Below are 24,701 nucleotides of genomic sequence, written 5' to 3' on the forward strand. Positions count from 1 at the left end.
TAACAAGTCAGAGAATTCCTTAATGGACAAAACAACTCAGACTGAGTTGCTATTTTCGGAACAAGTAAACCACTTACATTCAGGAACTGGGTTTGAAATCTCCCCAGAAATGTCCTGACTTTTCAGTAGAAAGGTCAGTATGTAGTAATTTCACAAATAATCCTAAATGAGAAAAAGTATATCAATATTTAGTAGCACTTTTAATAAGCATATCTTAAACCTAAAAAGCTAATTTTAAAAAATCAAGTACTAGCATTTGTAGCAAAGACCATGTTGTTTATTACCGTCAAATAACAGTATCGGTAGGAGGGAATTAGAGTCTAAGAACCAAGCCAGTTCAAAGTAAAGGAAGCCAAAGTTCAACAGCTCACAGGCATTCATTCAAGATGAGTACCGTTTCCCTCTGCTGCCTTTAAATGCCTGGAGTGACTAAGACTCAGAGTACACAGGGAGCAAGGGTTATTAGTAATTCTATTGTTCACTCTGAGGAAAAGTACAGAGGATTAACTAGTACATACTGAGTGAAAAACACTAACAAAATCAAAGGAAAATACTCACAACTAATTCCCATAATAAAATTTAAAAAAAATTTTAAGAGTTAGCATCTACCATGTGGAACCAAAGATTGATGTTTTTAATGTTTGTCCCTTACCATTTAAAATGTTAAAGTTTCCAAATTTGTTCAGTTACAACCTACAAAGGTCTAATTATTTTATTAGATTTGGCTTTAAGTAAAGTCTCTGAGATGTTTAAATGTTGACAGTAACCATACAAACTGGTATTATACAATATTTCAGGTTTAAAACAGGCTTACTAAGTATATGGCTATATCCCCTCCCCAAATTATATTAAACTGACATTTCCTAATTCTTATGCAATTTGAAATACTAATCAAATAATACTTTGTATGGGGAGAATGAAAAGCAGAGAGAGGGAAGGAGGGAGAGGGGTGGGGCCTTGGTGTGTGCCACACCTTCTGGGGGCAAGACATGATTGCAAGCGGGACTTTACCTAACAAATGCAATCAGGTTAACCTGGCTTATAGTACCCTCAATGAATCCCCAACAATAAAAAAAAAAAAAAAAAAAAAGAAAAATAATACTTTGTATGTTCTAAAACTAAACTCTTGTCTATCACCAATCCCTACCTCTGTCTTGAAAGTCTTTCTTCTAAGGTAAATTTTGTTCTAAAGCAGTAATTCTCAATCAGGAGAAGTTTTGTTTCCTGGAGGTACCAAAACCCCCAAACCCAAACTAAAAGATCTGATAATACCCATGGCAAGTAGATGGCAGGGGATAGGGGTACTATTGGCATCTCATGGCTACAGTCCCCTCGCCCCCCCCCAAAACAAAGAATTATCCTGCTCAAAATGTCAATAGTGCCTCTGTTGGAAAACTCTATTCTAAACCCAAACAAAAAATTTGCAAATACAGCTGACAACTTCAAAAAATAACTGCCAAGTAAGTAATTCAAAGTTCAGTAAGCTTTGTTACTGGTACATAATCAAAAGTCACTTTTCACACTATCAATGCACTAAAATGATTTGACTATTAATTGTCAATAAATTACATGGCAGGACTGACAGGAAGGGTGAAGAGCACTTAACTACTCAAGGAATTAAAGATTACTTCCATACAGAAAGAACATTTTCAGAGATAAAACAGAAAATAAGGTGTTGACATTCTTTTTTTTTTGGAGACAGAGTCTCACTATGTCGCCCTCGGTAGAGTGCCCTGGTGTCACAGCTCTAGGCAACCTCAAACTCTTGGGCTTAAGTGATTCTCATGCCCCAGCCTCCCAAGTAGCTGGGACTACAGGCGCTCGCCATAACACCCGGTTTTTTTTTTTTTTTTTTTTTTTGTTGCAGTTGTCCTTGTTTAGCAGCCTCGGGCAGGGCTCAAACCCACCAGCTTCGGTGCCCAACTCACTGAGCTACGGGCGTCAAGCCAGGTATTGATATTCTTAAGTTTTCTTTGAGGCTTTAAACTTTCAAGGATAAACACCAATTAATCTTTCTTTGTTGCTGTTGTAGTTCTGTAACCAATTCTTTTTTTTTCACAATCATTAGATTTTTAACTGAAGAAAGTTTAAAAAGATAAAATTAACCACCAGATACTAGCCGCTAGAATAATCTTGGACAAATTACATTACTACCGTATCTTTTAGAAGGCTGATGTTTACCTGGCAAAAGAACTGGCTCCAGTTTTTTGATCTTCGGTTCCGAACTGATCTTATCGTCAGTCTGAAATACATTAATAAAATACATCAAAACTCATCCCCAAATAACATACCAGGACAAGTTTTCTAGGTGATGACATAAGCGACAGACATAGTTCCCATTTGAATGGTTGGGGGTCACCAGAACATGAGGAACTGTATTAAAGGGCCGCGGCATTAGAAAGGTTAAGAAGCACTGCTCTAGCAAGTGCCTGCAAGCGCTGCAATCACGCTGGCGGTCACGGCTGTGACCGTCACTGGTCTACGAACAAAATAAACCCAGTTCCAAACGCTCACTTGGTCTCAGCACACGGCAAAACTAGGGGACGACAAGACTCGGGTCGAGAATGGCTGCGGCGGAGTTTCACAAGTTTCCACCCGGCCAGTGGGGGCTCCCGACGCCGGGAACCGAGCTCCCCCCCGGCGGGGGGCGCAGCTGCAGCGGGGCGCGGCCCCCGGAGTCCTCCCGTTCCCGGTGCCGGCCTGGCGGCTCCCCGGAAGCACCAGACGGGGATCCCGCGGACACCGGGCTGTTTACCTGAAGCGGCGGCAGGAGGTAGGACCTGAAGGTGGGTCTGGGCGGCTTGAGGGAGAACATGGTGTCACTGCCTTCGGCCCCCGACCCGTCGCCGGCCAGCGGCAGCGCTGCCGCCTCCCGACTCCTCCGGACTTAGAGCTGCCCGTGCGGCCGCCCAGACCCCGTGTGCAGCCGGCGGGGCCGGGCGGACTGGCGGGCGGGGACACCGCGGAGCCCCCGCCCGAGGGGGGAGGAGCCGGGCCGAGCCGGGCCGGAGCGGGCGCCGGGGCCCATCCCCGGAAGGGCCTGCGCCCGCCCCGAGATGGCGCTCGAGGCCCGCGGCCCGCGGCCTGCTCCCCGCTCCCCGCCAGGAGCCCGCGCTGGCCCCGGAACGCGAGCTGCGCCGCGCGCCCGCCGCCTGGCCTCAGCTAGGGGGTTTGGGGACGCGGCGCCGGGCGGCCATCTTGCACGGACGGCCCGGGACGGCGCTGCTACGGCGGCCCGCAGGGGTCACGGCGCCCGCGGGGCCTACGGCGGCCCGCAGGGGCCACGGTGGCCGCAGGACGCGGCTGTGATCTAGACGCAGGGGTATCCTGTGTGCAGACTGCCCCGCCCTCGCACAGACACAGGGTCAGTCGTCCGGCCTGGTCGAGCGTCATTTTGAAGTCTTCCGGAAGGAACCTGGGGCGGGAGGGAAGGTGACTCTGAGACCCCAGAGCGGGGCTGTCACACTGTCTGCGCCCCGAGTATGGGGACTGCTCTGGGAAAGGGGCTGGAGCCTCCGGCCAGCAGTGACCAAGTCCAGACGTTCAGCGCGGTTCGTACCGCTTGCCATACTTGGGGAAGATTTTCTTCCATCACCGGTCTTACTGTTTTTTTCTCAAATGTATGAGACAGGGATGTGAGATTTGTATGTGTTGGGACTGGACAGATGAGGTTGACAGCCAACCCAGACTCCCCATTTAGAAAAGATTTTAAGTAAGTTGCCTTCCTTTCTTTTCTAGCTCAGCACCATAAGATGCTAATGAATATAAATGATCAAAAGCCCATCAAGAGTAAAGCCCTAGCGGTGTGGGCAGCTTCGATAGGCTTTGGAACCGAAAATCTGCCTGTTAATTGCAAAGAACACGAATTCTAGCATATCAGCTCAGTGCATTTCTGAACTCTTAACTGCATTTTTGAACTCTGACCTATTTCTGAAACTGGAGCAGCCTTTTATGGAAGAGGGCTAGTGGTGTTACATTTTGGTAAATCTATTAGTTTAGACTAGGTCCTTCTTAACACTTTGAAGTATAAAACCCTAATCCAGCCTTTGATGATTAATGTCCCAGGGAAGCTTCTGTCTGGCCATACCAATTACAATCATACAACTGTTCCTTTTGGGAATATTTAACAAGATTCAGAAAGTTGCACTTTTTATAAAAATAATTTATTCTGAATTTAGAACCTGTTTGACTAACATGTGGTTCCATTTTGCACAGGAACCATAATTTTACTTTAAAAATATTCTGTTGGATTTCTTTCTTTTTTTTTTTTTTGAAACAGAGTCTCACTCAGGCGCTCTGGGGTTTAATGCCATGGCATCATAGCTCACAGCAACCTCAAACTCTTGGGCTCAAGAGATCCTCTTGTCTCAGCCTCCCAAGTAGCTGGGACTACAGGTGCAGTCCAGGATGCCCAGCTAATTTTTCTACTTTTAGTAGAGATGGGGTCTTGCTTTGCTCAGATCTCAAACTCCTGAGCTCAGGTAATCCACCAAAATAGTGGGATTACAGGCATGAGCCCTCTTGTTGTTAGAAACAGCCATACACAAATTTTTTTTCTATGAATATTCTGTTATTCTACATTGAATGGATTTTTTCCTACAAATACTCTTCAAATGATAATTGGCTTTTTCTTTATACTTGAATGACTTACTCTGTGGCTTTTCTGTACAGGTTTTCTTAGTATCTGCAGCTCTTAATGTGTTAACATACAACTGCAAAGTGGAAAAGCCCTGATTTCCAGATTTAATATTAGGTTAACCCTAAATTTTATGACATTTTTCAGATGCATTCATCTGCTCAGGCTGCCATAACAAAATACCACAGACTGGTGGCTTAACCAACAGAAACTTATTTCTCACAGTTCTGGGGGCTGGGGAGTCCAAGATAAAGAGGCTGGCGAGGCAGGGTTCTGATGAGGGCTGTGTGCCTGGCTTGCAGATGGCTGTCTCTCACTGTCAGATCATAGCAGAGGGTGTTCAATGAACTTTCTGATGTCTCGTCTTCTAAGGACACTAATCCTATTAGATTAGGGCCACATATATGTTAACCTTAATTACCTCCTCACAACTCTATCTCCAAGTATCACACAGGAGTTGGGATTTCCAGATAAGCATATTGAGTCATAATTGAGTCCATAATGCTGGTCTTACAGCCTCTTCTCAGATCCTGATCTCCTTGACTGCTCTCTATGTTTGGTATAGTTGATCACTCCCTTCTTTTGGCTCTATTTTAAAAAATTTGTTCATTTGTTTTTGTTTGTTTGTTTTTGAGAGAGAGAGAGAGTCTCACTCTGTGCCCTGGGTGAAGTGCCATGGCATCACAGCTCATAGCAACCTCAATCTCTTGGGCTCAAGCGATCCTCTGGCTTCAGCCTCCCAAGTAGCTGAGACTACAAGCACCCAACACAATGCCCAACTAATTTTATTTTTAGTAGAGATGTCATTTCGCCATTGTTCAGTCTGGCCTTGAACTCCTAAACTCAAGCAATCCTCCCGCCTTAGCCTCCCAGAGTGCTGAGATTACAGGTGTGAGCAAACACGCCCAGCCCCTTCTTTTGGCTCTAATGTCACTATTTTATCCTGCTTCACCTGTTTTTCTGACTACACATCTGTTTCTGTTATTGGTTCTTCTATCATTGAGAATGACGGAATTCCCTACAGATCATCTCTTTTTCCCTTTCCAAAAAAGAAAAGAGGTAACATTTCTTGAATACTTATTAGATGCTAGGTACTTTATATATTCATTCAGGCACTCATTCAGTGAGCTAATGAATTTGTAGTAAGTATTAACTTTGTGCCTAGCATTATTCAGGACACTAAAAAGATGACTTTTCTATTTTTCATGACATTTTCATTCTTGGTATTGGTAGAGAGAGAGAAAAAAAAATCAGCATGTAACATAATCAGGTGGTAACAAGTGCTGTGAAGAAAAATAAAACATGGGAAAAGAATGAGGGTTCTGTTTTTCAACAGGGAGGTGAACGTGATCAGAGAAGGCTTTTCTCATTAGATGACATCTGAGCAGAGACCAAAGTAGGTGAAGAGGCAAGCCAGGTGGAAACCAGGAGGAAAAGCATTTGCAGCAGAAGGAACAATAGTACAAATGACGAGATGAGAGCCTGTGCGATGTGTTTGAGGCCTGAAGTAGCCTAATACAGTGGGAGAGGAAGTTGGGGGGAACTATAGACCAGCTCCCATTGGCCCCAAAAGTGGAGATGCTTTTGTAGTGTTTTGAGCTGAGTGTAATACAACCTGACTTACATTTAAAAATAATCATTATAATGGTAGTGGTGCAGCATGGTGAAAGTTGGGAGACTATTGGGGAGTGGGAATTATAATAATTGGTATTTGCTAGAGTGTCCAGATAGAAGAAGGTGATGGTAGTAGCAGTGGAAGAGGTTAGAAGTGGTTATATGTAATGTTTACAAAGTTATGCCATTGTCTGAGGATATGGTCTTTCAAGGTGACTGTTAAGTAATTTAAAAACTCTGTTGCTTCAGGGAGAATTCTGGGAAGATGACAGCAGGAGCGTAGTGTTTCGGTCCTCACATAAAACAGACAAAGCAACTATACAACAAAATAAAACCTCAAGGACAGCATCTACAAAAAATCCAAGTGAAAAGATATCCCCATGATCTCCAAAGTGTAAGCAAGTGGGAATGAACTAATTAGCAGCCATAAGATCACAAGACCTTTGGGGCATCTGCGCAGGGAATCGACACTTCTGGAGAATTCCAAAATAACCAAAAGGCATCTGTTGGAAGGCCCACCCAGTTGAGGTGAGAATAGCAGCTGAAATAGGAATGGGTATCTCCCTTCTCCACAAGCATGAATGAATAGGGGGCCCATGGCAAAGTCTGGAGGGACTGGAAAAATAGAGTTTCAGGAACTCTTGAAACTAACCTGCTAGGTAGGCTTCCTTCCTGGAAAGGGACCCACACTGAAGATAAACTGCTGGGCATGGAAACAAAATGGAGCAGAACAGAGTCAATGGAAACAAAGGAAAGAGGAGGTCTGGATAAAAATGGAAGATGGGGAACTCTCCGAAATAAGCTTTAAAACAATGACAAGACTACGCAGTCATTCTCTGTGAAGTTAGAAAAGCTGTCCTTGGCTGGATAAGGTAGCTCACACCTGTAATCAACGAGATGCTTGGACGATTGCTTGAGCTCAGGAATTGGAGACCAGCCCAAGGAAAAGCCAGACCCCATCTCTGCTAAAAATAGAAAAATTAGTCAGGTGTGTTGGCACATGTCTGTGGTCCCAGCTACTCAGGAGGCTGAGGCAAGAGGATCGCATGAGCCCAGGAGTTTGAGTTCGTGGTGAGCTATGGGGATGCTACAGCACTCTATCCAGGGTGACAGGGTGAGACTCTGTCTCAAAACTGCTTTCTGGGTGGTGACTGTGGCTCAGTGAGTAGGGCGCTGGCCCCATATGCTGAGGGTGGCGGGTTCAAACCCAGCCCCAGCCAAACTGCAACAAAAAAATAGCTGGGTGTTATGGCAGGCGCCTATAGTCCCAGCTGCTGAGGAGGCTGAGGCAAGAGAATCACGTAAGCCCAAGAGTTAGAGGTTGCTGTGAGCCATGTGATGCCACGGCACTCTACCCGAGGGCCAGGGCCGTACAGTGAAACTCTCTCTACAGAAACAAACAAAAAAAACTGCTTTCTTCAGAAAGCTCAAGAAAACCAATTTTACACAAAAATAATTACAGGAAAGTCTGGAAGTCAAATCCCATAGAAAATTACTGTAATGAAAAGAGAATAAGAATAGAATAGCAGGCTCAGCACCTGTGGCTTAAGCAGCTAAGGCACCAGCCACATACACCTGAGCTGGCAGGTTCGAATCCAGCCCGGGCCCGCCAAACAACAATGATGGCTGGCACCAAAAAATAGCCGAGCATTTCGGCGGGCTCCTGTAGTCCTAGCTACTTGGGAGCAGAGGCAGGAGACTCACTTGAGCCCAAGAGTTGGAGGTTGCTGTTAGCTGTGATGCCACGGCACTCTATCCAGGGTGACAGCTTGAGGCTCTGTCTCAAAAAAAAAAAAAAAAAGAATAGAAAGCACTCATATGGACAATGAAAATGCACCAGGAAGACATGCCCACCAAACAGATAAAAACTCACATCTACTATAAGAACCATGTAAATCAGAACTAAAAACATTGGAAATTAACAAATTCAGAATAGAATTAGAAATGAGAATCTGCAATGAAGACTGAACTTAAAAAAGAAAACCTTAAGGACAAATAAACACAACTATGCTGTAAGAGAAGTAGAAGCAGCAAAGCGGGAACATTTACAAAATCAGAAATTAATGAAGAGAGGTAAACAGATGAGAGAGAAAGTGGCAGATAATGAAGATAAGATAAGGAGATTCAACAAACATAATTAGGAGTCCCTGGAAAAAGAGAAAGGGGAGGAAGACATAAGGAAAAAAGCAAACACTGCACACTATGGTTTAAAAAACTTCCTTAAATTTAAAAGAAAATGTTTGAAACTACATATCATAAGAATACACTGAGCCCGAGTTTATTGATCTGGACTTGACCAGCACAAGACACACTCTTGTAAAACTACTGGACTTTAAAGAAAAAACAACGAAAATGTCTTTGGGTTATCTAGACAAAAAAAACAAAAACAAAAAACCCCAGCAAAATAAAACAAGTGACTTTTTTTTTTTTTTTTTTTGAGACAGAGCTTCAAGCTGTTGCCCGGGTAGAGTGCTGTGGCATCACAGCTCACAGCAACCTCCAGCTCCTGGGCTCAAGCGATTCTCTTGCCTCTGCCTCCCAAGTAGCTGGGACTACAGGCGCCTGCCACAATGCCCGGCTATTTTTTTTGTTTGCAGCCGTCGTCGTTTGGCGGGCCTGGGCTGGATTCAAACCTGTCAGCTCAGGTGTATGTGGCTGGCGCCTTAGCTATTTAAGCCACAGGCACCGAGCCAAACAAGTGACTTTTAAGTGCAAGAAAAGAGGTTCACCATCAGAATTTTTGGCAGCAATGTTTTATGTCAGAAGAAAACGAAATAACATACTTAAAGTTCTCGAAGAAAGAAAGTGTGAAAGGAAATAATTATAATCACATATAATTAAATCCATGAGATCATAACACTATTCAAAAAATCAAACTATCAGACACCTGGAACAAAGCTCTGATTTCCAGCTGTGTTGTTTAGTTAATACTAAATTTCACAACCTTCTCCAGATACCTAATTTTATTAGTCTGCACGGGCTTCTATAGCAAAATAGCACAGACTGGTAGATTAAAGGACAGAAATTTATTTTTCATGGTTCTGGAGGTTGGTAAGTATAAGATCAAGGTGCTGACAAGGTGGAGAGCTGTCTGCCTGGCATCTTTTGGAGAATGATAGAGAACCAATTCATTATTTTGAAAACTGGCAAATAAATGGGAAAAATCAATCAATCATTATTCCTGGTGTATAGTATGACATATATCACTGTGTAACTAGCCAGTAGATGAAAGGAATCATGTCTTTATAAAGTATTTCAGCTATTGAATGAAAAATAAATAATAGAATTTGAGTATTACAATTTTCAGCTGCCTATAAATTAAAATATCTAGGGATTGAACATCAATAGCTGATGACATCACGAAAAGGGAAACAAGTAGACAGATGTGCCTCATAATGAATGGACCAGCACCCCCAAATAGCCTTGCCCAATGATTGAACCTGAGCCTGAATAAGCCTCTGACTCTTCCTGCCAACCTGCAGAAACAGTAGAACGTGCCTTGGCACCCATAGCACAGTGGTTACGGCACCAGCCATATACATTGAGATTGATGGGTTCAAATCCAGCCCGGGCCTACTGAACAATAATGACAACTGCAACAAAAAATAGCCGGGTGCTGTGGCAGGTGCCTGTAGTCCCAGCTACTTGGGAGGCAGAGGCAAGAGAATCGCTTAAGCCCACGAGTTTGAGGTTGCTGTGAGCTGTGACGCCACAGCACTCTACGGGGGGTGACATAATGAGACTCTGTCTCAAAATAAATAAATAAATAAAAAACAAAAAACTCCCAGTAGAACATGTCAATTTAGACTGTGGGAAACTTTGCAAGACAAATGACACATGTTCTCGAGCAGAGAAATGGTAATGAAGAGAAAGGGAGATGGTAATAATAGATTAAAAGAGATTTAAAAGATCTTCAAAAAGGGTTTAATTTTTAGATTTTGAAACTTGAATTATGAAAGGGCATAGGAACCTGATGGTGATGTAATAGATATATTCATAATTTAAGCATTCATACAGCCTTAAAGGAGAGATCCACTTATAATGAGGTCCTCTGATATTTCAAGTCTTAATTCCCTTGGTCAAAATCCAAATGTATCTTACTTTATACCAAATATCATAACTCATTGATGACTATGTCAGAATTTTAGGGATATAAGAATAAAAGGCTTACCGTTATACTTTACCTAGACCAGAAATATAATTCTTATTTAATACTAAACATTCTGTATTAAATGATTCAAACTTATTCAGTTTTCTCATTTTCTTTTATTTATTTATTTATTTTTTTGCAGTTTTTGGCCAGGGCTGGGTTTGAACCCGCCACCTCCGGCATATGGGGCCTGTGCCCTACCCCTTTGAGCCACAGGCACTGCCCTTCTCATTTTCTTTTTTTACATCATTTAGGTAGGTCTTTTTTTCAGATTAATATGAGGGTACAAATGATTGGGTTGCAATGTTTGCATTTGTTAGGTAAAATCCCAGTTGTAGTTGTGTGTGTCCTGAACCCAAGAGGTGTGGCATATACCCTTACATTGTGCCCATGAGGTGGGAGAACATCCACCCACCTCTTTCCCTCCCCACCTAGTTGAATTGAATTGAGTTTTTCTCTTATGTAGGCATGCATTAGTTCATCTACTGGCTTCCTATTAGTATTGAGTACATTGGGTACTCGCTTTTCCATTCTTGTGATACTTTACTAAGAAGGTGTTTCAACTCTATCCAGGATAATACAAAAGATGTAAAGTCTCCCAATTTTTTAAATTATTTTTTACATTGTTTTCAATTCTTTTATTTTATTTTTTTAATTAAATCATAACTGTATACATTAATGCATTTATGGGGTAGAATGTGCTGATTTTATATACAATTTGGAATGCTTATATCAAACTGGTTAACATAGCCTTCATTTCACTTAATTATTGTGTTAAGACATTTATAATCTACACTTAATAGATTTGACATACACCCTTGCAATATGCACAATAGGTGGGGTCCCACCAATTAAACCTCCCTCCATCCAACCACTCCCCTCCCCTCCCTTCCCCCAACCTCTCCCTCCTCTTCCCTCCTACATCCTGGGCTATAGTTGTATTTTATCTTTAATATGAAAGTGTGGGTGATTATATATTGCTTTCATAATAGTACTTTGATACTTTTTCTTCCTTTCTTGAGATGCTTTACTAAGAAGAATATGATCCAGCTCCATCCATGTAAACATACAAGGGGTAAAGTCTCTATCTTTTTTTAAAGCTGCATAATATTCCATGGTGTACATATGCCACAATTTATTAATCCATTCATGGGTAGATGGGCACTTAGGCTTCTTCCATGACTTGGCAATTATGAATTGAGCTGCAATAAACAAATATCTGGTGCAAACATCTTTGTTGTAAAGTGATTTTTGGTCTTCTGGATATATACCTGGTAGAGGAATTGCAGGATCAAATGGCAGGTCTACTTTTAGATCCCTAAGTGTTCTCCAAACTTCTTTCCAAAAGGAACTTATTGGCTGCCATTCCCACCAGCAGTGTAGAAGTGTTCCCTTTTCTACATATCCATGCCAACATCTGTAGTTTGGGGATTTTGTTATGTGTAGGAGACTGAGCACCAGGCTTAGAGGAGGATCATTGGTTCTTGAGGGAGGAGCTGGGAGCCAGAAAATCTCCTTGTCGGCATGGAGATGTTTTGCAGCCTGGAGACAAGCCCTCAAGCAAGGGAATGCTTTAATGAGATAAGATCAGTCACTCATTAGCAAGCGGGTATTATATGTTGAACATTCATGGTGCATCAGAGTGGGAGTTGAGCCCATGGGAAAAGAGCACGTAGGGACTATTAAGCACATGATCCACGTAAGTGGGCCCCCCACACGTGTTGTATAATGTTTCAATAAATGGCTACAGCAGAAGTTACTTGGGGCTTCCCTGCACCTATGGGAAGTCCACCTCTTGCAAACATTGTACTTCTAATCTGTGTCCCGGCTGGTTCCTGCGTGCACTGAGTGCACTGATGAGGTGCCAAGGTGGCACCAATGAGTGACAAAGTGACATAGCAGCACTGACAATTATGTGGGCTACTCTTATTGGAGTTATGATATCTCCAAGTGGTTTTGATTTGCATTTCTCTGATGATTAAAGATGATGAGCATTTTTTCATGTGTTTGTAGGCCATGCACCTGTCTTCTTCAGAGAAGCTTCTGTTCCAGTCTCTTGCCCACAATGAAATGGGATCACTTGTTCTTTTTCTTATCAATAAGTTTGAGTTCTCTGTGGATTCTGGTTATCAAATCTTTGTCCGAAACATAACCTGCACATATCTTATCCCATTATGAGGGTAGTCTGCTTGCTTTACTTACTGTGTTCTTGGCTGTGCAGAAGCTTAGTTTGATCTGTCCCAGTAATGTGTTTTTAGTGTTGCTTCAATTGCCCAGGGGGATCTTTCTCACAATGTATCTTTCCAGGCCAATTTCTTCAAGAGTTTTCTCTGCACTCTCTTCTGTATTTTTATAGTTTCATGTCTTAAGTTTAAATCTTTTATCCAATGAAAGTCAATTTTTGTTAATGGTGAAAGGTGTGGGTCTAGTTTCAGTCTTCCACATTGCACCAGCCAATTCACCCAGCTCCATTTGTTAAATAGGGAATCTTTCCCCCCACGGAATGTTTTTGATAGGCTTATCAAAGATCAAATGATGGTAAGTGTCTGGGTTCACCTCTTGGTTCTCTATTCTGTTCCATACATCTACCTCTCTATTTTTGTGCCAGTACCATGTTGTTTTGATCACTATAGATTTATAGTATAGCCTGAAGTCTTGTAGTGTGATTCCTCCTGATTTGTTTTTATTTATGAGTAATGTCTTGGCTATTCGAGGTTTTTTCTAATTCCATATAAAGTGAAGTACTATTTTTTCCAGATCTTTTTTTTTTTTAAATAAATCTTTTATTTTTTTTCATATTCGTCTTTTAAATGTATAATCCTTTTTTTTGTTGTTGTTGTTGCAGTTTGGCTGGGGCTGGGTTTGAACCTGCCACCCTCGGTATATGGGGCCGGTGCCCTGCTCACTGAGCCACAGGCGCCACCCTATTTTTTCCAGATCTTTAAAGAATGACAGTGGCACTTTAGTAGGGATTGCATTAAATTTGTATATTGCTTTCGGTAGTATGGACATTTTAAAAATGTTGATTCTTCCCAGCCATGAGCACGGTATGTATTTCCACTTGTTAACATCTTCAGCTATTTCTTTTCTCACAGTTTCATGGTTCTCTTTATAGAGATCTTTCACATCCTTTGTTAGGTAAATTCCTAAATATTTCATCTTCTTTGGTGCCACTGTAAAAGGAATAGAGTCCGTGACTATTTTTTCAGTTTGAGTATTGATGGTATATATAAAAGGTACCTATTTGTGAGTACTGATTTTGTATCCTGAGATGCAGCTGTATTCCTTGACCACTTCTAAGAGTTTTGTAGTTGAGTCTCTGGGATTTTCCAAGTATAAGATCATATCATCTGTGAAGAGTGAGAATTTGATCTCCTCTGACCCTATTTGGATTCCCTTGATTGCCTTCCCTTGCCTGATTGTGATGACTAAGACTTCCTTCCATTACTGTGTTGAATAGCAGTGGGGACAGTGGGCATCCTTGCCTGGTTCCTGATCTGAGTGGAAATGTTTTCAATTTTACTTCATTCAATATGATATTGACTGTGGATTTGCTGTAGATGGCCTCTATCAGCTTAAGAAATGTCCCTTCTATACCTATTTTCTTTTTTTTGTTTGTTTTGAGATAGAGCCTCAAACTATAACCCTGGGTAGAGTGCCGTGGTGTTGCAGCTCACAGCAACCTCCAACTCCTGGGCTTAAGCGATTCTCTTGCCTTAGCCTCCTGAGGAGCTGGGACTATAGGTGCCCACCACAACACCTGGCTATTTTTTGGTTTTAGCTGTCATTGTTTGGCAGGCCCAGCTGGATTCGAACCTGCCAGCTCTGGTGTATGTGGCTGGTGCCTTAGCTACTTGAGCTACAGGCACCACCCTATACCTATTTTTTTAAGTGTTCTGATCATGAAAGGATGCTGGATATTATCAAAAGCTTTTTCTGCATCAATTGAGAGAATCATATGGTCTTTGTTTTTTATTTTGTTTATGTGATGTATTATATTTACAGATTTATGTATGTTGAACCAACCTTGAGACCCTGGGATAAAACCAACTTGGTCATGGTGTATAATTTGTTTGATGTGTTGTTGGATTCTGTTTTCTAGGATCTTATTGAATGTTTTTGCATCTGTATTCATTAAAGATATTGATCTATAATTTTCTTTCATTGTTGGGTCTTTTTCTAGTTTGGGGATCAGGGTAATATTTGCTTTGTAGAATGTGTTGGGAAGTATTTCTTCTTTTTCTATGTTTTGGAAAAGATTATGTAATATAGGTACTAGTTCCCCTTTAAAGGTTTGATAGCATTCTGATGTGAAGCCATCTGGTCCTAGACTTTTCTTTTTTGGGAGATTTCCTATAGTTGATGCTATTTCACTACTTGATATAGGTCTATTCAACAATTCCTATTCTTTCTGGCTAAGTGTAGAAAGGTGGCGTACTTCCAGGTATTGGTCTATTTCCTCCAGATTTTCATATTTCTGAGAATAGAGTTTTTTATAGTATTCCTTAGGGATTTTTTGAATTTCTGAGGTGACTGTTGGTATTCGCCTTTATCATTTCCGATTGATGATATTAGGGATTTTACTTTTCTGTTTCTGGTTAGGTTAGCCAAAGATTTATCAATTTTGTTAATATTTTCAAAAAACCAACTTTTTGATTCGTTGATCTTTTGAATGATTCTTTTGTTTTCAATTTCATTTAATTCTACTCTAATTTTGGTTATTTCTTTTCTTCTGCTGGGTTTGGGGTTGGAATGTTCTTCCTTTTCCAGTTGCTTGAGATGATCCATGAAATTGTTGACTTCCTCTCTTTGTGTTCAATTGAGGAAGTCTTTCAATGCTATAAATTTCCCTCTAAGGACTGCCTTTGCAGTATCCCACAGGTCCTGAAAATTTGTGTCTTCATTGTTGTTTTGTTCCAAAAACTTGGTAATTTCCTTCTGAATCTCATCTGTGACCTAGCTATCATTCAGCATAAGGTTATTTAGTTTCCATATCTTTGTTTGAGTATGAAGATTCTTGTTGTTGTTGAGTTCAACTTTCATTCCATGATGATCTGAAAAAATACAAGGAATAATTTCTATTATTTTAAATTTGCTGAGGTTAGACTTGTGACTTAAGATGCAATCAATTTTGGAGAAGTTCCATGGGCTGATGAGAAGAATGTGTATTCAGTTTTGTTAGGATGAAATGTTCTGTAGATGTCTGTTAAGTCCATTTGTTATAGGGTCAAGTTTAAGTCAATATTTCTTTGTTTGGTTTCTTCTTGGAGGATCTTTCCAACACTGCCAAATGGGTGTTAAAATCTTCAACTATTATGGTGCAGGAAGATGTCAAATTGTTCATTTCTGCTAGGGTTTCCTTTATAAATTGAGGAACATTCTTTTTGGGTGCATAAATGTTAATAATTGAAATCTTTTCATGTTGCATGTTTCCCTTGACAAATATGAAGTGACCATCCTTATCTTTCATTACCTTTGTTGGTTTAAAGCCTATTACATCTGTGAATAAATTGCAACTCCAGCTTTTTTCTGATTTCATTTGCCTGAATTATAGATGTCCATCCCTTCACCTTCTGTCTGCTTTTGTCCTTTAAGGTAAGATGAGATTCTTGTATGCATCAGCTATTGGGTCTGATTTTATGTATCCAGTCAGCCAGCCTGTGCCTTTTTAGAGGACAATTTAAACCATTCACATTAATTGAGGGAATTGATAAGCCTGATTGTGTTTTGGGTATCATGTTTTTTGGATGTCCAGTAGACATTTTTAATCCTTTTACCACTGTGGAAGTTGGGTTTTGTTCAAAAATTTCTAAGTGAGCTTACTTTGGTGGTAGAGCATTGTGCTGGTTATTGTGGAGGATGGGTCTGAGAATATCCTGGAGAGCTGGTTTAGTTATGGCAAATTTCTTCAACATGTGTATATCATTGAAGTATTTAATTTCTCCATCACAAATGAAACTCAGTTTAGCTGGATACAGGATCCTGAGATGGAAGTTGTTTTGTTTTAGGCAATTGAAGGTCGATGACCATCATCTTCTGGCTTGAAAAGTTTCAGCTGAGAGATCTGAAGTCATTCTAATATTCTTCCCCTTGTATGTTATGATTTTCTTACATCTGGCTGCTTGCAGAATTTTCTCCTTCATATTAACTTTGGCAAAGTTAATTACAATGTGTCTAGGAGATGCTTTATTTGGATTGAGTCTTGCTGGGGTTCTGAAATTGTCTGCTATCAGCATTTCGGTGTTGCTTTCCATGCCTGGGAAGTTCTCCTCCATTGTATCTTGGAATAGAGCATCAGTGCCTTTAGGACCATCTTATTCTCCTTTAGGAATTCCAATAAGGCAAATGTTTGTTCTTTTGGAGTGGTCTCACAACTCTCTCAGGGAGTGATCCATTTTTGCTCTCCAATTCTCTTCCTCCTTGAACATTTGGGAGTGTTCAAAAGTTTTGTCTTCAATGTCAGAGAGCTTTTCTTCTGCCTGCTCCATTCTGTTACTGAGGGATTCTACTACATTTCTCAGTTCTTTAAGGGCTACAATTTCTTGCCTCATTGTGTCTAAATCTTTGGAGATTTTGTCTTTGAATTCATTGATTTCTTGAGACAACTTTTGAATTACTCCTTGAATTTCTAACTCCAAATTTACTTCCATTCTATTAATCTTATTTGCCATCCAAATTCTGAACTTGATTTCTGATATCTCATCATTTGTTTATGATGTGTCTCCTTTTTGTTGTGTCTCCTTTGTCATTTTGTAGGGGAGTTCCACTGGTTCTGCCCCATGATAATTTTTCACAGTTTGGCTGGAGAAGCTGGTAAGGTGAAATTGGATTGAGGGCTCCTGGAGTTGTAATTAACCAGTCCTTTACCAGAAAGCTGGGACTGGTGATTGTGGCTTTTCCCTTACAGCTTTACAAAGGTCCTGTTCAGTACTGCAGCCTGAGACTCTGGTGACTTACTTGGTGTGATGGGGCTAGGTGGCTCTGTCTTGTATTCAGCTAGTCTCTATCCAATCCTAGTGAATCGGAGACTTGGGGTGAAATCTCAGCTGTGGAAAAATACAAGCAACTAAGACCATCCACCCCTACATGGGCAACAATTGGAAGAGGACAATCAGACCCTCCCACTACAACACAACCAGGGTTCAACCTTGGAGTGTCCCCAGGTGACCAGCCCAGGTCAGAAGTTCCAAACCAATTGTCCCAGTCCACCCAGTTGCTTATCAAGTGGGAGAGTTCAAAAGGTCTCCAGCAACTAGACAGTAAGGGTCCACTGGCAGCTCAAGTGTGACTCGCTTCAGTGCTCCATGGAGTCAGAAAGGCCTGCCCAGCAAAAGAGTTAGTCTGGGGGGCTGGCACCTCCTTCCCCACCTTGAGCCTCTGCCACTCCCAGTTACTGGTAACCCCGCAGCTGTGGCCCAGTTCCCTCCAATGAGTAAACATGCCAGGGATTTACACTTACCAGAGTCAAAGAGGAGCCTCCTTGGCCAGGCCACCACACTCTGCCACCAGCTGGCAGGGAGATCTGAAGCCTTATTCCCTCTGGTGCTCAATGAAAACTTGGGAGTGTTTCACCTGAGTTTGTTCCAAGCCAGAGATTAACAATGCAGTGACTGTTTTTCTCCCTCAGACCGTGCGTCTGCCTGAGCCACACTACTCCTCTGGTACTCTTGCAGGGCGAGGTCTGGCTCCCTCTGGCAGTCCACAGAATTGGGGAGTTGTCTCTCTGAAATTAGACCCCAGTGGGCTTGCTCTACTATTGCTGCTGCTGTGGGCCAGGTGCCTATGTGCAGGTTCCCGAGCCTCTGCCCACCATGTGGCTTCTAGCACCTCTGCCTGCTGCTGATATGCACTTTTGCAGAGCTGCCCAGTCACCCTCCCCTCTGTGCCTCTCTCTACTTCTACTGGAGTCACCGTTGCAATGCAGCTATGCTGCTGCAGCCCATGCAATGCCCAGCCCTAGCAAGTAACTGCGGATAGTCTGGTCTCTGTGGGGGGTGGGCTTCTAGACCACCAGGCCAGGGGAGAAGGGTGGAATGGGAATTCAGAATGGCAGTGAAAATATTTGTACAACTTTTATGCCAGGTAAGAGAATGCCCAGGCTCACAGCGGGGTCTCTCTGGAGAAGGAGTCCTAGCCTCCAGCAAGTCTCTCCTGTGGGGTGAGACAAAAGGTCTGTTCGCTGCTCACTTACAGAGATCACACAGTGAGCCACTCTCTTGGGGGAGGCAACAGACTCTTGTCCTCTTTGTGATGGGTAATTTGCTTCCTTGGAGTCTCAGCTCGCCTCAGCAGGGATGACATGCAGTTTTCAATCTTCTCTTTCACTCAGCTCCCAACCTTTAGCTTTACTGGGTTCTTTCTGGCCATTATCTCTCCCTCTGAACAGGAGCTTCTGTTGAAAGCTGGCTCCAATTGGCCATCTTACCCCTCCTCTCCCATCTTTTCTTATGGCTGAATAGTATTCCATAGTATACATATACCACAGTTTATTAATCTATTCACGGTTGATGGGCATTTAGGTTGTTTCCACATCTTGGTGATTGTAAATTAAACTGCAATAAACAAGTTTTCTCATTTAATGTATTAGATACTTCTAGATTTGGTGAGATTGGATATTAGTTTCTAATATTTGGTTGTCCATATTTAGACAAAATTATAATGACATTGGGAATAATATAATAATGTAATAACTAACAGTCTGGAACAGGGCTCTATATAAAAGACCCTCAGTATTTTGAATTTTACTGAATTGGTGAAGTACTAAACAGCTATGTGGTGTTATTTAGGGTGCATGAGAAAGATCTCAAGAATAATTGGCCCAGTCACTGGTTCTGAAATTCCTCCATTAGGATTTACTCACTTGAATCTTCAAGACAAAAATCCTTAGAGAATCTTGCATCAGCATGGGCAAGGTAGCTCTCAGTTTGAGAACAGCATGGACAAAAAAGCAAGACCCTGTCTCTATCAAAAATTCTTTAAAAATTAGCCAGGTATGGTGGTGCATGCATGTTAGTCCCAGCTACTTGGGAAGCTGAGGCAGGAGGATGACTTCAGCCCAGGAGTTAGAGGTTGCAGGGAGCCATAGTGATGCTGCTGCACACTAGCCTGGGCAACAGAGTGATATCTTGTGTCAAAAAAAAAAAAAAAAGCGAATATTGAATCAAAAATCCCTTTTATATCCCTTGATATCTCCTGTGATACTAGGAGAGAGGTATCACAAACTGTAGTGAGACTTAAGGAAATGGGATGTGGGTTTCACCTCTGAGGCAAGGTAGAGAGACCTAAAAGAAGGGGGTCCATGTAATGAACAGAGAGGGGGAGAATCCCAGAAATAAGCTTTGTCTTCTTCAGACCAGTTTTGTTGAGTTGTCATAGGCTCCCTCGCTTCTTCTGAGAAACCTCTTTGCTAGGCTATGGCAAAAGGCTGAAAGCTTTTCTGACCCTCAGAGGAAAGATTTAGGAATGAGATGAAATTGTAATGGGTGAAGTATTTGGTCGAGTAGACACGTGGGGCAGTGTCAATCAAGGAATCTCCATGAAGTGACACACATAATCGCTTCATGGTAAATAACGGTTGCCATTTTCTAAATTTTAAAGCCCTCTCCCCTCCCAAGGCAATGGCATATGAATCGTTCTTGATAAATTTGGCCCAGTTCATGGGTTATAATGTGACTATTAAAATCTTATTCTTACTTTGAGGAAAACCCTTTGATCACCTTTAGGTGTTATTGTCTCTGATCACTGCCTTTGGCATCCCGGCAGTGAATTGCTGTGATGGAACAGATTATCATCTCTCTCCCCCTCTGGTTCTGTCTCTGCCTCTCTCTCCCCTTGTCAGTTTCTGGCAGCCAACAGGTCTGAAGCCCACATAAGAATGGAAGCAGTGGTCTCCTTTTTGTGTGTGTGTGTGTGATCATCTCCCATTTCTGTCTAACACATCCCCCAACCCTACCACCACCAATTCCTAGATACTTTCCCTGCTGGTTCTTTTGGGTATGAGGCACTTTTGGAAAGTAACATCCGTCACTGACTCTAGGCGGGAGGCTGGCCCAGTCTGTGTATACCTGACACGCACTTAGACCTGAGCACACCAAGATACTCTCAAGGGATGGGGAGGGCCCAGGGTCTAACTCCAACCTCTGCTCTACCCAGAGGGTCCCCCTTGCTGTCCTCTCTGCTCCTTTTTTATATAGCCAAGAATGTTGGTGGTGGGGTGGCCCCTTCTGGACCCCCCAGCATGGGGTGCTAGTACCATGGTAGGTGTTTGAACTTCAAGTTGAAGCAAAACATCTAGTGTTCTCAGCCATGAGTTTCTGTGGTTCTTGAACATACATCCTTTAGGGGCTAGCTACAGATCTGCACACACCATTGCATAGTCAGAGGTACAATTAATTTGTGTTTGCCGTTGAGAACTATAGGACCACAAGAAAATGCTTATCGGATGCTTTATTTTTATATGTATATATTCTCAAAACTCCTGCTCATCCTAACTTTTTAAAGTGTGATCTCTGATAGAATCATGTACTTTTTCCCATTGCATAATTTAAAATAAAACATAAACAAGAAAAACCCCATTAAAAACACAGGTTTATGCCTCCTTCTCCCTTCTCACAATTTTATTTTTCCTTCCTCCCGCCCCCCCCGCCATCTTTTCTTCATGTATGCCCTCTTTTAAACTTAACTTTCTTAGGTGGTTGCTTACCTCTTAAGTGAACTAATGATGATTTAAATGCCCAAAGGCATTTTTAGGAGGTTTGGTGGCCCTCAGGAATAAAGCAATCGTATAATCTTGCATACCGATTAACCAATTTATCTCTATTGGAGTGCTGTGACTTTAATTTACTCCCATTCTAAAAAAACCTAAGCCTGCAAACGTATGCTAACAATACATTAAACCCTAAGATTAGTGTATTAATGTTTTAGTCTATATTTCCAAATTATTGTAAGGAAAATGTTTTCAGAAATTTATGATGTTAGGTGGCTGAGATGGCACCCAATTGTGGTTCTGATTGTTAAAAAAAAAAAAAAGTCAAAGAAACAAAATAGGTCAGCATTCAATCTCTGTGGATGTTTTCTCTTGCTTAACCTTTCCTCTTTCTGTTGTCATTCCAGACACAACCTCCAAGTTGCTCGCACTGCTGGCGTGTCCTGGTCTGTCTAATTTGCCCTGCATGGATCTGACGTGCTTGGGATGGCCATGTAAACTTTTTGACCTTAGACATGAGAATCCCAAAGTTTGATCTGGTTTCACAGACAACAAGTTTTCCTTTCCAGTTCTGTCAACAAAAGCTAGGGATAAACGAGGAATTTGAGGAGCTGCTTCAGAAGCGCAATCTTCATCTTCCATGTCTGCAAACTGCTCTTTCTGCTCAGCTTGCAGAGCAGCCTCCGACACGACGTGAGGGATCTCTGTGCTGCGAGAGCGTGTGATCTTCTGGACGTGGCATTTCCACTCTGTCGTCCACTGCTCGTCCATGATTGAACTGTACTCTGCGTTCCAGTTGTTAGCCCCACTGACCAGTTTTCTCCCCTGGGAATATACAAAGCTTCTGGACTTCGTTGTCTTACAGGCATGGAGTGTTTCATCAGGGTAATGGCGGGTGATTTTGGTTTCTTCCAGCGGATAGGAAATAGTGCCTTCGATGTTGGTTGTTTCCACTGTGAGCTGAGTGTTTTCAAAATCTGATGTGTTCTGCCCCGGCATTACAGCTGTTTGGTTTAAACTTGGGGAAATAGTTTCTTCTCTTTTAGAGTCTGCCTGCCTTTCATCCTCCTCAGTGGAAATCCCTATATCTGGACCTAACTTCGGCTCTGAAGCATTCTTTATGTCCTCAATTGCAAGGTGAGTGCCATCTGGAAGGGCTGCTGTGTTTGGTGAAAGGTGAAGGCTGTTCTGATGTTCTGGGACTAGATGCATTTTCACATCCTTCTCTTCCTTCACACGGAAGGAACAGGTTCTTTTCCTGAATCCTGTCCCTGGTGACATGGAGAGAGAAGTATCCTCAAACAATAATTCTTCTCCGTTAAAATGGTATCGATACAAGCTGAAGCCATCAGCACTGTTGATACTGCTCTGCCTTAGAAGGTAAGTTGCATCGCATTCAGAGGAAGCTCGGGATCGTGCCTGGATCAGGTCAGACCTGTCAATCCCTGCAAGATTTTCAAGAGCGTTCACCATTCTGCCTGATAATTCTTCCAGTTGAGAAAGTCGGAGGTCAACAGTCTGCAGGGAAGTTTTCATAAAATTTTCTCTTTCGTTGATTTCTTCCAACCTCATTGACATACCTTCAACTCTGTTAAATACAAAGGGATAGATTCATTAAACTGAGATGAACTGAATATTAAAAAAAAGAGAGAACATCCTTGCTGTGTGGTGTTTTCAGTCTTTTGAGAATCATGGAACTCCTTGGGCATGTTGACCAACTTCACATGCCCCTAACATGACTACTAAAATGATCTAGCTGAACATCAGGAAATAATGGAAATAATGGTTAACACACATGATGCTTACTGTTTACCAGATTACCAAGCATTGTTCTAAGTGCCTTCTGTATCACTAACAAGTACTTACTGAGGTTCTGTTCTAGGCTTATCTAATCCTCACAGCACTCCTGTGAGGTAGATCCAGTTATTATCTTCCCCATTTGACAGGTGAAGAAATTAAGTCCTGGGGACTGCAAATAATTTATGTAGCTAGTGTGTAGTGGAGCGGGGTTTGAGCACACACAGTCCACCACTTGCTTCAGCCTGTGTCTCTCAGCTGGTCCATCACACGGCCTCCAATAATAACCAAGGAACCCAGCAATTAGGCTGTAGGGTTTACCAGGGGTCCTCAAAGTTTTTAAACAGGGGGCCAGTTCACTGTCCCTCAGACCGTTGGAGGGCCAGACTATAGTTAAAAAAAAACAACAAACTATGAACAAATTCCTATGCACACTGCACACATACCTTATTTTGAAGTAAAAAAACACAATGGGAACAAATACAATCACACCGCCGCATGTGGCCCACGGGCCGCAGTTTGAGGACCTGTGGTTTAGACTATGACTGTCAGTGAAGAATGGTTATATTGATAACAATATAAACAAAATTCTTATTTGAAGTTCAAGAACTTTAGAAAATAGTAATTAAATTATGATTATCAGATCATTTGTTTAGAGGATAACAGGTTAGTTATTTAATTATCTAAAGAATACCACCAGTAACTTTAAATTGATCTTTATAGTTAATAATTACTATTCTTTTACTGAGGTCTCTCTCTCTCTCTCTCTCTCACACACACACACACACACAGAGCAAGGCAGATTAGAAATGTCTGCTGTTAAATAATTTTTTTAAGAATTCCTAGAAGGGCCAGGTACAGTGGCTCATGCCTGTAATCCCAGCACTCTGGGAGGCTGAGATGTGTGAATTGCCTCAGCTCAGGAGTTTAAGACAAGCCTGAGTATGAATGAGAGCCCATCTCCACTAAAAGTGGCAGAATTAGCCAGGCGTTGTGGTGGGCACCTATAGTCCCAGCTACTCGGGGCTGAGGCAGGAGCATTGCTTGAGCCCAAGAGTTTGAGGTTGCAGTGAGCTATGATGCCTTGGCCCTCTACCCTGGGCAACAGAGTAAGACCCTGTCTCAACGCCCCCCAAAACAAAACAAAACAACAAGAAAACCCTCCTAGAAGACCAAGCAATAGCCTGTGAACAGTAACAGTAATGTTACCTGATTAGGTTACTCTGCTGATATAGCAGATTTATATTTCAATATGTATAGTAGGAATTATTTCAATAGGCTCATAAAATTTAACTCTAGACTTAGGACTGCTTTTCTAACAGTTGGGTTTGTCCTGGGAATGGGTCTGGGAGCCCTGGCTCCCAGCTGGGCATTGTGGTGGTCTGTTCCTGCAAGCTCATGCCTGTGAGGGCAGACTCTTAGGTCTGATTTTGTTATGTTTCAATTTTCTCTCCTATTTTTTTTTAATTTCAGGTTAATATAAGTTAGGTTACATTATTTTCATTTCTAAGGTAAAGTTCAAGTTGTAGTTGAGCCCTTCACCTGGGGGGGGCGTGCTGAACACCCTCACATTGTGCACATTAGGTAAGATCCTACCAATCACCCTCCCTCCCCTCCCCCTCCTCTTCTCTACCCCTTGCCCCCTTCCTCCCCATTTCTTTGTGTGTGTGCGTTTTTTGTTGTTGTTGTTTTTATTGAAACAAAGTCTTACTCAGTAGCCCTCGGTAGAGTGCTGTGGCATCATAGCTCACAGCAACCTCAAAGTCCTGGGCTCAAGCCATCCTCTTGCCTCATCCTCC

At 42.1% G+C, this 24,701-nt stretch overlaps 2 protein-coding genes across 6 annotated transcripts in view; both read right to left on the bottom strand.

The window, feature by feature from the left end:
• The window catches only part of MTMR10 (myotubularin related protein 10), a 72,992-nt gene extending 69,949 nt beyond the window's left edge, over window positions 1–3,043 (bottom strand). For 2 of the 5 annotated variants that reach the window (XM_053581974.1, XM_053581973.1), the window contains exons 1-2: window positions 2,756–2,952; window positions 2,182–2,242 (exon numbers count right to left, since the gene is read on the bottom strand). In XM_053581974.1, the coding sequence (XP_053437949.1) occupies window positions 2,182–2,242; window positions 2,756–2,815 (121 nt within the window). In that variant the 5' untranslated portion in view covers window positions 2,816–2,952. Of the gene's footprint in view, window positions 1–77; window positions 163–2,181; window positions 2,243–2,755 lie in introns of those variants that run through there. The other 3 variants (XM_053581978.1, XM_053581977.1, XM_053581976.1) reach the window with 2 other exon arrangements.
• Window positions 3,044–21,060: 18,017 nt separating this feature from the next.
• Window positions 21,061–24,701, bottom strand: part of TRPM1 (transient receptor potential cation channel subfamily M member 1) — an 85,289-nt gene continuing 81,648 nt past the window's right edge. Inside the window, exon 27 of the mRNA XM_053609583.1 lies at window positions 21,061–22,693. Within this exon, the coding sequence (XP_053465558.1) occupies window positions 21,448–22,693 (1,246 nt within the window). The 3' untranslated portion in view covers window positions 21,061–21,447. The remainder of the gene's footprint in view (window positions 22,694–24,701) is intronic.

This window comes from Nycticebus coucang, chromosome 2, assembly GCF_027406575.1.
Source record: "Nycticebus coucang isolate mNycCou1 chromosome 2, mNycCou1.pri, whole genome shotgun sequence".
Taxonomy (NCBI): domain Eukaryota; kingdom Metazoa; phylum Chordata; class Mammalia; order Primates; family Lorisidae; genus Nycticebus; species Nycticebus coucang.